The sequence below is a fragment of the Lissotriton helveticus genome, chromosome 6, assembly GCF_964261635.1.
Source record: "Lissotriton helveticus chromosome 6, aLisHel1.1, whole genome shotgun sequence".
NCBI classification, from domain to species: Eukaryota; Metazoa; Chordata; class Amphibia; order Caudata; family Salamandridae; genus Lissotriton; species Lissotriton helveticus.
This window is the reverse complement of record NC_136067.1, coordinates 2031794477-2031807555: the sequence shown is the minus strand read 5'-3', so window position 1 is coordinate 2031807555 and position 13079 is coordinate 2031794477. Positions and strand designations below refer to the sequence as shown.

Genomic DNA, 13079 nt, shown 5'->3' with positions numbered 1-13079 from the left:
AGTCGAAAGGATTGTGTTGGAATAAATCCGCCAAATTATCAAGCCATCCTTTCCTGTTGCTCCCTGTGCTCGTTGTAGGCGTGTATAGCTGACAGCAGCAGCTCAGGACACTGCCATGGCATGCCAGGAGGAGTGAACCCACATGTGGCATCGATGCCAGGGGGCTGAGCAGTTCATGAGTCACATACAGAGCTGTTATTGTTACTAAAATGGCTCGGTGGGTTTGTGCACTCGCTTCAGAGAATGTTTCAGCTGCCTACAGTGAGGGCAATGTTTCAGTTCCAGCATGAATGATTCGTTTTATTATCACGTTTGATAAAATGTGTACCACTGAGTAATGCAATGACATCTGCCAACGCTCTGAGACCTCGATCATTTAACACCATACAAAAGAGGACTTCATATTGAAGTTTTCTGGTGTGCTGTTGTATTCATTCTCTCTATATTCATATCTGTTGCTTAGTTTGGCGATAAAGCTTGTTACCAGTGTTGCCAGATTCACCATAATTCTATAACAGGTCTTCATGCCCCGAATGTTCCACGGTCCTGCACTTTATTCACATTTGCTTCAGCCCTGTCTTTGTTAAATATGTACCCCAAGACCTTTAGAGAGGGTTTCAAGACTAACATGGACAGTGCCAGTGGTCAGCTCACTTTCTTTCAATCTCTCGAGTACTGCCCTTAGTCGCTCATGGTGCTCTCTCCACAAGGAGACATACCTGAGGATGTCACTGCATTGATGATGTCTAGTAGTCCTGTCTAGGGGCCTCATTTATGAAAAGTGACGCATCGCTGCGTGAAAACAGCGATGCGCCACTTTTCACTGCGTCCTCCTTGCGACACCAATGATGCGTCATATTTACAGTATGACGCATCATGGCGCACGGAGTTACAGATACGTCAGTATTTCTGACGTATCTGTAAGCGCAAAAGTCACGCATTGCTGGGGGGTGTCACAAAAGTGACGCAACTCTAGCAATGCGTCCTTTCACGTGGGGAAAACCCCATGTGAAAGGACCTGTGTCAGTCTTACGCCTGCTGTGAGGCAGGCGCAAGATTTTGACACAACAGCGTCCTAAAAGTGACGCAGTGAAATCTCATAGATTTCACTGCGTCACTATTACGAGGCTTTTTGCGGGGGAACGCCCCCTCAGCATACATTATACCTGACGCAGGTATAATGTAGCGCAGGGGTTTACAAAGTGACGCATCTGCTTAGATGCGCCACTTTGTAAATAGTGCGCAACAGGAGGCATGTTTTACGCCGCCGATGCGTCAAAAAAAGTGACGCATCGGAAGCGCAAAACTGACGCAAGGGATCATAAATGAGGCCCACGGTATTTAAGATGGTGTTCCGAAACATGTCGCTCTACGCGATGCACCAAGATAGAACCATTATTCCATGATCAGCCTCTTATTACTCATGGGTGGTGCCACGCCCTCTGAGGAAAACTGGGGACCAGCCCGCGCCTTGACCACAAACAAGACTTGACAATAGTAGGAAGCCCACTGAACAGCCACAAGAAGAATCACAAAAAGAGTGAATGCAACAAAAATCAACAGACATTCACCAACAGCGGGGGAGCATTCCAGTTAGCAACTCAAGATGCAGGAAGGAACTGAAGCACTATCATAGTTCAAGTACAGAAAATGGCCCCTTTCCAAGGGCACCCTAGCTAAAAGGAAGGGTCAAGATGTCAAAGGTAAACAAATAAAAGCACAGGATCAAGCCAAAAACCCTGAGGACAGAATTACAGGGTAATATATGCATATATCATCAAAGGAGAACAAACATGGGAACAAAGTATGAAAGAAACTAAGTCCAGTGATTAGATAATAATGCAGAAATGTACAAAGTTGCAAGCATAGGCACAACCAAGCTGAGGAAGTGTGTTTGCTGATAGCATCATGACAGATACCAGCACACAACTCCAATTCTACACAGAGCAAAGTAGCAATCGCAACTTGCCAAAGGAAGGACTTTACAGGGCTCCTAAACCACTGACCCTTTAACAGGAAGGTGAGACGACCTTTTGTTACAGGGAGGACTTTGGAAAGTTTCTATACTGTTGAAACTGATGTACGTTGCTACAACGCACGCTTTTACTACGCATGCCTTTACAACGCAAGCCGTTACAACGACTTGCTTTGGGGGGTGCTGGATAGTGAATAGTTTATTTTACTATTCCAACGCCAGTCCCCGTGGATAGTAGGGAAGGTGTTGGATAGTACATTAAACTATTACCTATCCTAGAGCGCCCCCCAGCGCAATTCGTTGTAATGACTTGCATTGAAAAACCTGCGTTGTAAAGCCACTGCGTGGTAAAAGTTGCGTTGTAAAGGATGTTTCCCGTTGAACCATTAACAATCTGGTTTGGAAGAGCATGACACACGAAACAGGAGATATTGCTACCCAAAAGCAAACGCAGGGGAAGGTCATGAAGACCAGGAGGTGCACTGCCCTGATGCCCACGCCACCCGGCCAAAGACAAGAAGCTGTGTAGTCCACATGAAACAATATATGCCAGTGGTTACCAAACTTTGTGCCATGGCTCACTAGGGAACCGTCATACCTAGCCTGGGAAGCCGCGCAGCAAGTACTTGAATGCATTTAATGTTGAAGGGTCTGGTGACTTCGGTTAAACTAATTAGACTTAAACGCATGATGTAGATGATTTGCAAGTGGTAGTCCTAAAGCTGTAAACGTAGTGCTTTTAATTGCTGGCATGTAGAGGGAGATGCCATCCATATTTCACTGGATCCCCACATTCCAAAGTAAGCGGAAGATGCCTGATTTATTATGTTGGACTCGTTAATAGTTTAGTTTTTTTCCAAATGCATTTTACACTAATGCAAGTTATCAGGAAAGTGCAGTTGTCCTGTCTATTAAACACACTAGGTATTAAGTATTGGCATTTGTACTTGAAGCGTAGGTACTTCAAGTACACATTTCTTTCAAAACACGCACATTTCCAGACAGGCCAGCTCTCTCCATGAGCACATAGAAGTAAAACACCATATACGGCATACTGCCAAAATTGGGAAGCAAGAGAGAGGGACACTTAAAAAAAAATCAGATGTATTAATTTGGCTTGCATTGAATTGAAGGCAATTTTAGGAAGGAGACAAAAACGAAAGCTGTATGTGGTTTAAAAAAACGTGAGTCACGCTGCAGAGACAGGTGTGTTGGCACGTATGACATGGGTAGAAATGGAAGTGCATGCACTTTTTCTTCAAGCGTAGAAACTCTTTGGCAGTGGGTCCTACATGCAGAGGGGTGCTATCTAGAACTGTAAGTGGGATAAAAAAGTTTTTGAGGGTACTCTAAAAAAGGCATGGGCAAAGAAGTGTGAATAGGAATATTTTATTAGAGTGTGGCCTTAGTAATACACAACACCCTGTGTATATGATTACAATACCTTCATCAGCTTCATTCCAATTATTTTCAGGGAGAAATATGCAAGTACTCCCAAAGCTGGGCTTACATCCACACCCAGCCTCCCAAAATAGTAACAGTCGGGAGCCACAGGCAATGGCCAATGGGTCTTGGGAGCCGCAGGTCGAAAAGGTTTGGGCACCGCTGATATACACCTTTACATTCTTCATGAACCTTAGGAACTATTCAAACTAGCAAGTTATTCCTCAGGGAGGCCTTGTTGTTAACCCCCAGGAACCAAAGCACCCATTTGACATATGGATAGTCGCACATGGTTATACCAAGCAAAACCATGGTTTCACTATGCTGCAAAGGTGCCAACATTCACCTAACATCTGAAACAGACTTTATTTAGTAATTGTTTAAATACAAGTTTAAAGAGAGAAGTTATGTCATCTGTAGATTGAAAAAACAGGAGCCTCATATGCATCACCACAGTCTCATCAGAGTGGCTTTGAAACCACCAGGAACCTTCCCCCTTTTCTATCGTAAGTTATGACCAGACCATCATCTCAGAGGGGGGCGCAGCCTGGTACCTGCATTGGAGTTGTCAAATGGAATTGCCTCACCAAGGCATACATCGACAGCTGCTGAAGAGACAGCACACAGATTGACTGCTTGAAGCACACGGCTCTCCATTATAACACCCCCATTTACTTGGCAAAAAAACTGAAACTTTCTGGTCTGAATCGGGCCCTAAGAAGCTCTAAGAATCTCTTGCAAAACCTCACAAATTCAAAAAGAAAAGAACCTATAACCGATCCTTCTCCGGTCGTGCTTCGAGAATATGTAACTCTCTTCCTCCTGAAATCAGATCTAACTCTTCAACCTCCTCATTCAAGAAACAAGTCAGTGGTTACTCCTGCATAACCAGTTGCAACAATTGACCTGAAGGCCCCATAACTAACTTTCATTTCTTGGTTACAACATGGGTTTCTCATTCAATTATGCCATTTTTGTTTCTTTACATGTTCAACATGTTTGGTTTGTTCTTTTTGTACCTGTGCTTGTTAACCTCTTCGGCGCTCAGGACGGCCCCCAGCTGTCCGACGTCACAGTGGGCGTGTGCTAAGGACGGCCGGGAGCCGTTCGAATACCGCCCACTTATTAATTCTCCCGCACAGCGCTGAAGGGGTTAACTTACTTTTTTGTTTATTATGTACACTTTTACCTGCCAACCTTAGCTGCTTCTTTGTACAGCGCTCTGATGCCCTTACGGGTCATGTTCACGCTATATAAAACTTTTCAAATAAATCAATAAATAAGAGACACATCATTAATGAAGGAAGTGAGCCACTGGTTCGACATATGAAAACACCCACAGAAGTAGCATCAAATAAAACTGGAATTTCAGAATTTCTTTCTTAATGATCACTGGTATATGCGGGTGATAAGATTTCACAAGTAATATTTAATATCTCCAATAAGAATGATTTTTGATTTTTTAGGCCACAGAGTATTATTTGTCATCAAAAAATGGAAAGAGCCTTGTGAGAGCGATCAGTGTTAATTAGTGAGCCGTGTTATGCAATGAGCATCTATAGGCAGTGAGCACCGTAAGAAATTAGGCACTTGCGATGGGTGAGCAGTGCTAAAGAATCAACCATTGTAGAGGGTGAGCAATGGCAAAGGCAGAGCAGTGGCAGACAGTGAGCAATGGTAGACAGTGAGCAATGGTAGACAATGAGCAATGATAGATAGTAAGCAGTGGTAGATGGTGAGAAATGGGAGATGGTGAGAAATGGTAGATGATGAGGGGTGGTAGACGGTGGGCAGTGACAGCTGGCAGTGAAGAATGATAATAAGCAGTGGTAGCTGGCGAGCAGTGGTAGATGGTAAGCAGTGGTAGATGGTAAGCAGTGGTAGATGGTAAGCAGTGGTAGATGGTAAGCAGTGGTAGACGGTTAGCAGTGTTAGATGGTAGCAATAGTAGATGGTGAACAACGGTAAACAGTGAGCAATGGTATACGGTTAGCAATGTTAGATAGCAAACAGTAGTAGATGGTGTGCAATGGTAGAAGGTGAGCCTTTAATGAACGGTAAGCAGTGGTAGACAGTGAGAAATGGTAGATAATGAGCATTGATAAATGGTAAGCAGTGGTAAACGGTGAGCCATGGTAGACAGTGAGCAATAATAGATGGTAAGCAGTGGTAGACGGTGACACTTGATGGATGGTAAGCAGTGGTAAACAGTGAGCAACGATAGATGGTGAGCAATCATATACATTAAGCAGTGGTAGACGGCGAGCAATGGTAGATGGTAAGCAATGATAGACGGTGAAGAATGATAGATGGTAAGCAGTGGCAGATGGTGAAGAATGACAGTAAGCAGTGGTAGACGGTGTGCAGATGGTAGCAGACAATGCACAGTGGTACATATCTATGGTAGAGCATGAGTTGAGACGCATGGTCAGCAGTGGTGCATATTGAGCCGTGGTACCTAGCGAAAGTGGAGCATCAGCAGGGTGCAGGGTGGTATTGGAGATTAGTTGTGCAGATGAGTAGTGGTGCACAGTGAATGGTACCACATGGTGAGCAGTAGTTAAGAGCCAAGACTGAGAAGAGCGGTGATGCACAGTGAAAAGCGGTTAGGACATTTTGTGGACAGGGAAGTGCTCCTCTCACTCCCAACTAGACTAACCGTGCCGTATTTGTGTCTTTCAGGTGAGAGAAGAGTGCCGCCTGCTGAATGCCCCTCCGGTGCCTCCACGAGGGGGTCGACCGCTTACTCCTGCCAGCCCTCCAGTGCCACCTCGCTTTCCTAAGGTTCAGCTCACAGCCGCACACTCTCCCAGCCCCAGCCTCTCCTACTACTCCTCCGGGCTCCAAGAAGTGTGAGTCGCTGTCCCCCGTGTGCTGGGAGCCATTGTCCCTCTCTGTCCTCTAAGTACAGCATCACTGTCCCTCTTGTTCCCTCTATGTACTGTCACTGTCGCTCTAAGTGTTATGAGCCACTATTCCTGAGTGTATGGAGTCACTGTCCCTCTGCGTACTCAGGGCTTCATTTATGAAACGTGTTGCATCGCTGCGGGAAAACAGCCATGCAACACTCTTCAGTGCGTCATCCGTGCGACACCATTGATATGCCGTATTTACTGTATGTTCTCCATGTCTCAAGGATTCACAGATACGTCAGTGTTCCTGACGTATCTCATAGATTTCACTACATCACTTCTAAGTGGCTTTCCTGCGTTGGAACACCCACCCTGCATATATTATACCTGACACAGTTATAATGTAGTGCAGGTGTTTACAAAGTGACGCACAAAGTGACGCATCTGCCTAGATGCATCACTTTGTAAATATGGTGCAGTTTGGCACATTTTTTACGTCCCCACATGCCACAAAGGTGCGGCGTAAGGGCCTCATAAATAAGGCCCGAGTCATTTTCCCATTGAGTGTTGTGAGTCACTGTTTCTCTGAGTGTATAGAGTCACTCAAGCCTCTGTGTACCGAGTTACTGTCCTTCTTCGTACTGAGTCACTGCCCTAGGAGTATAAATGTACTGAGAAACTTTCCCTCTGAGTGAACTGAGCCACAGTCTCTCTGTGTGCTGAGTCAGTGTACATCTGAGTGTTAAAAGGTACTGTCATCCTTGTTCTCTCTGTTCTCTCTGTACTGAGTGTCCGTCTGTGTACTGAATAACTGTGCCTTTGCATGTTGTCAGTCACTGTCACTCTGCTTACTGAGTCACTCTCCCTCTGTGTTGGGAATCACTGTCCCTCTGTGTACTGAGAGATTATATCTCTGAGTGTACATAGTCACCGTCCCTTTGTGTACTGAGTCAGTGTCCCTCTGAGTAGTGTGTCACTGTCCCTCTTTTTCTCTCTGTGTACTGAGTTACTTAATCTTTGTGTACTGAGTCACCATCCCTCTGTACTGAGTCAGTGTCCCTCTGAGTGTTGTGAGTTGCTGTCTCTCTGTGTACTTAGTCACAGTCCCTCTGTACTGAGTCACCGTCCATCTGTACTGAGTCACTGTCCCTCTCTGGACTGAATCACTGTCCCTCTGAGTGTTTGTGAGCCCCTGTCTGTCTGTACTCAGTCACTGTCTCTCAGTACTGAGTCATTGTCCTTCTGCGTGTTGTGAGTCACTGTCTCACTTTTTACTTAGTCACTGTCTCTCTGTACTGACTCACCGTCCCTCTGTACTGAGTCACTGTCTCTCTGTGTGCTGAGTCACTGTCCCTCTGTACTGAGTCACCGTCCCTCTGTACTGAGTCACTGTCTCTCTGTGTACTCAGTCATTGTTTCTCAATGTACTGAGACATTGTCCTTCGCAATGTTATGAATTACAGCTGGAAAAAGCATGCACTCTCATGGAGTGTTTCCCCAAAAAGTAAAAAAGTAGTGCTTGAAAAGCAAGCAGTGGAAGCACAGAAGCCAGCCAATCAAAGGCAACAGTAAAGAGGAAATGCTTCAAGATTGAAAGGCTAGAAACATGAATAAGGAGCAGGCAAATGAGAGTGACAGGAATGCCAACCAGTGGTAAGAAATGGGCGGGCTCCAAGCCCCTGTATATTCTTGGTAACAATATATTTTCCTATAGACAGCACGTGTGCTGTCTAATAGGTGGGACCTAATAACTGTGCACCATAATGAACATGTGCTAGCCATACAAACAGCAGAACAGTCAATTTACACTCTGCAATTTGCACTCATTATGAGTGTGCCACCCTCAATGAGTTCATATTCACCCTCACTAGAGTAGCGTGCTACTCATCGTAAAGTACTTCAATGCTTCATCATGAGTAGTAAGCACTGTAACAATGCAATTACAATACAATTATCTCCCTAGCCAAACTACATCACTCGCCTAGAAGGAGTTTATGGCATTGGCTTTAAAGTGGGCAATGTGTCGGGGGCTCCCTGGAAGGGAAGGGGCACAATGCACCTACCCACTCCTTGAAATGACCTACCTCGCACCCAGGAAGTGTGTTAGCGGGCTCTACAGTGGACGGCTTCTCTCGCACCTGCACTTGGGTGTAGTCTTGTAGCAGCCTGGTCACCATCTGATTTGACCATGATTGGAGGTCCCACCAGCTCCACCTTGCAGTAGTAAGAGTGTGTGGGGTGAAGTTAGGGTGACTCGGTAGAGAGAGGAGGTGAGTCTTGTGAATGCCCTCCGTCATTAGCACTCTGGCGACGAGGCAGTGAAGGAAAGGTGTCTGCAGTACATGTCTGAAAGGAACAGCTCAGAACTGTTTGGATACATTATTGTATTATATTTAGGGCTGGGCGTAGTTTGCGAAGTAGCGCTACGTGAAGTGCACTTCGCACTACGCGAGCTACGCGTAGCACTACGCGAACTGCGTAGTACCCTGTTCGCACTGTGCAGATGCCGTTTTCAATGATTCCACAGTGCGGACAAGCTTCCGGCACTGTGCAATCATTGAAAACGGCATCTTGGACAGTGCGAGCTGTAGTTTTCTGCTGCTCGAGTAGATTTTTACTTGAGCAGCAGTTTTCTCAACATGGACTGGTAGTTTCTCATTGCGAGCGGTCGCGAGCATATGCTACCACTCGCAATGAGAAACCTGACCTCCCCGCGTTGAGAACCTCGCCGGGAGGTTTATTTTCCACGTTCGCGATCGGCAACTGATGTTCCTGATCGCGAATGAGGAAAAAGTCTCGCCGGGATGTTATTTTGCCTGCTCGCGGTCGCCAACTTGACGTTGAGGACCGCGAGCAAGCAAAAAATGACCGCTGCACTACGCTACGCGTGTTTGCACTGTGCTACGTGCAGTTCGTGTAGTGTGAAGTAGCGCAAACTTCGCAAACTACGCGAGCGTAGCGTAGTGCTTTGCCCAGAATTAATTATATTGTGGCGTGTGTATAGTGCTTCGGAACCGTGACCAGGCGGTGATGTGCTATGTATGCACTGAGTTCCTGGGCCCTCTTTTTTGGAGTGCACAGTTCAGAAGGGTGTTGGCCTCTATAAGGGGTCTTGGATGAGGTGCATGAGGTCTGGATACGTGCTCTAAACATGTTGCAGATAGCTCAGTGCACGTAAGCATGAGGTGTTGAGGAATAGTGTAAGAATAGGTGCATTCAAGTATATAAATGCCATTCCATTTTAGGGGTATTTATAACATATTTATAAATCATTAAAAACCCATGTCATGCGATGTTTTATATTAGTCAAAGATAAAGCAGTGAATGAACTTCAAAAATGCACTTTTGTGTTCTATGACAGCACGTCATTTATCAAAATCCATAACTGGTGTTCACCTTAGAAACTTTAAGATGTCTTTCCCCTATAGTATTATATATCTAATGGCAATTGTAAAAATAACTGTTTCTTTCATGAGCTCATCAGCCTGCAGTGTGCTACGTCTGATGACGCGACCAAATAAAATATCTTCTTTGGCTACCAGTCATATAGAGATGTATATTCAAAGTTCTCTCCTTCACTCACAAAGAGTTCACAAAATGGCTCCTAAGTCCTTGGTAGACTTTATCCTTCTTAACGATACCCAATTACTTCTTTATTCTGATCACAGAAAAGGTAACCAGGTTATAAAACCGGTGCACAGCAGGAGGTAAAACAATAACTCATAGAATATAATTACCGCGAACTCCAAGAGAGAGGGGATAGGTTACCACTCTATCCCAAGGAAACCCCGAATGAATTCAGAGTTTTTCATGCAAAATCACTAGTTGCTCCCTGAGCTCCACAACTATACAAAATACGATAGGTGTTTTCTTGTATTAGATAAATATTCAGTAATTGCAGAAGTAATGTCTTTTAAAGTTCTCCTCTAATTGGTAATCATTGAATATCAAAAGATGGTAGATCCACTGTAGTTTAGGCATCCACAAATCCCACTTGGTTAAATTGTCCAAAGTAGTTTAATAGTCGTTTTCAAAACAAGTTTTTTTCACAGTCACTTAATAGTAGTTCTCCAAAACAAATTCTTTTGCAGCCAGCCAATTAGTAATAGCTCTCCAACACAAGTTCTTTCGCAGCCAACACGTGTTTCGTCATATGCTTAATACATGCATAACATTGACTTCATCAGGGCTTAAATAATATCAAGTCCATCCCTGGACGTATAATAGATCATTTGAAAAACAATTACGAGTCTGAAAGAGTCTCATCTGTATAGTACACAAATCATGATATCCAATCTCCAATATTACGCTACTATTAGTAACTTGTCCATACTTCATATCCAGATACACGAGTACATGTAGCTGTCTCCAAGCAAAAAGCAGTCCTGCGATCACGGGGTATAATACAAGAAAACACGCATTGTATTTTGTATTGTTGTGGAGCTCAGGGAGTAACTTCTTTATTCTGCTTTGAAAATGTCAATCCATGTTCCACCGGCTGTCTCCCACATTTAGCGGGCGTGGGTTCTCTGTTTGGCATGTCACGCTTTGGCACAATGTTGTTTAGCACCAGAGGGAAATTAATAAATTGCTCCCCTTAGGTAAGAAACTATTTACTTGCCTAACTGATTAAGCTTAAAACTGATCCTGTCCGCCATCTTTGTTCTACTCACCATTTTGCCAGCGTTTGAGGCTCTGGGTGATAGGTGTTTACATCAACTTCTGTTCAAAATATAGGTGGCCAAAGCAGTAAAATTGGGGTATCAACTTGGCCAAAACAAAGAGAAAGAATACCTTTGTGTTTAGTATGTGATGTTTGAGCACATATAGGGTTCTGCCAATTAAGTGGTTTCCCATGATGAACAGTTGGTTGTGTTAAGATCTAGTGACCATTTCTCTCAAAATTTCCCCTACTTTTGTGACATTGGCTTGAATAAATTTTTAATGTGTTAATGTTTTTATGCTGTTTGCAACAAGCTCTCAAAGGAGAGATTTTTAATCAAGTGATGATAGCTTTTTTATGTATATCTAATGAAAAATGAAACATGTATGATATGTTTTACATTATTTTCTTGAGTTCTAATTGGTGCTGACAATAGTGGTATGTGAGTGGACTATGATTGGAGGTAGAATGTGTGTGATGTGTGGAGAAAAACATAAACCCAAAGGGATTGCTGTATTCAGTGATAGGTGTTTACAAACATTAAAAATAAGTACATAAATAAATATGTTCATTTGTTCACTTTTACTTTTATATTTCCTTTCCCTGCAGCTCTGGAAACCGGAGCGGAAGCTGCTCCCCCTCGCCAGACTCTTACTCCTTGTACTGCTACCCATGCACCTGGGGAGACTGCAAGGCTGGGGACTCCTCCAACCGCCAGCTTCCTGGCAACAAGCCTTCTACGGTGCAGCCCACCCAGACGTCCTGGTCTGATCCCTGGCCCTATGCAGACACCGGTCCTAGTGTGGCCAGCGGACGCTCTACACCATTGTTGAGTGGGGACACCCCTATCAAGACCTACTACAGCTGCCCGCGGTTGAAGCCGCCGCACCCACAGAAACGCTTTGCACCGTTTGGAGCATTGAACCCTTTTGCCAACCCTGCCTACTCCACCAGTCCTACCTCCTCAACAGACTGGCTGGAATCCTTGGAACGCCAGAAGACCCCTTCTACCGCTTCAGAGAGTTTCGACCCCTTCGATGGGGGTAATAGTCAAAGCACATCCCCCGACTCGGTGTCTATAAACTCAGAGCTGCGCTATACCCAGGACATGCGCAGTTGCATACCGGATGCTGTGTTCAAGGTGGGCGGCAAGGGGACGTGTCCTCCCCCGCCCCCGAGGCCTCCCAAAGGCTACGATTCAGAAAACATTGTGATTAGAAGCACTGCTCCAATCTCCCCAACAATTGTGAGGGGGGCTGAGGGTGGGATTACAAGAGTGTACCTCACCCAAGGAGTCATAGAGGTACCACCAATGCCTTCGAGGAGTAACCTGGACACGCCCTGCCGCACTCCTGGCATATCCAGACTGAACGGAGATGGGTCGGTCTGGCACCCGCCATCGGATCTGTCCACCCTGTCGGTGGAGGAAGTGTCCAGGTGCCTGCGTTTCATCGGCCTCTCGGAGGACGTGGTGTCCTTCTTCGTTAGGGAGCGCATCGATGGCAGTATTTTTGTGCAGCTCACAGAGGAGATCCTGTCGGAGGACTTCAAACTCACCAAGCTGCAGGTGAAGAAGATCATGCAGTTCATCAAGGGCTGGCGGCCCAAGATCTGACTGGTTTCAAGCAGGTGACACATAGTACTTTTGCTCTTCGAGGGATGCCCATTTGGCCTGACACGGCCAACAGTCGCAGAGCCATGGACCATGCAAGCGAGTGAAGGAAAACATGCAGACGTCGGGGGCTAAAGTGATGGCGCTGAAAGCGAGGATCCAATAGGAGGATAGCCCATATCTAAGCTCAAGTAGTTATTTTGTTATGTTAGTCCTTCTCGCCTGATGCACCTGGTCCACCATGCAGCCTGGAAACGATGCATGCCCTCAGCATCACTAACAGATGAAGGGGTATTTATAACATGGTAGGGCAGACGCATCAAGGTAGGATACGTCTGAAGTTCTCAATTTTAACACCTAGGAGATCTCTTTCACTATGTTACTCAGTTCCGGGTACCGGGTTTGCCCCACACAGCAGCGTGCACTTTGTCAGATTGCTTTAAAAATCTGTATTAGAACATTGGAATGTTGGGAGCTCCATTGAAAACAATGGAGTGCTCCGGGCTTATAATGGCTGGTAGAAGCCTGGAGCTC

The 13079-nt window shown here is 45.3% G+C and overlaps 1 protein-coding gene across 1 annotated transcript in view; it reads left to right on the top strand.

Moving 5' to 3' along the window:
- GAREM2 (GRB2 associated regulator of MAPK1 subtype 2) overlaps positions 1-12548 on the top strand; it is a 355526-nt gene extending 342978 nt beyond the window's left edge. The window contains exons 5-6 of the mRNA XM_078647169.1: positions 6101-6270; positions 11543-12548. Coding sequence (XP_078503295.1) covers positions 6101-6270; positions 11543-12548 — 1176 coding nt within the window. The remainder of the gene's footprint in view (positions 1-6100; positions 6271-11542) is intronic.
- Positions 12549-13079: the final 531 nt, after the last annotated feature.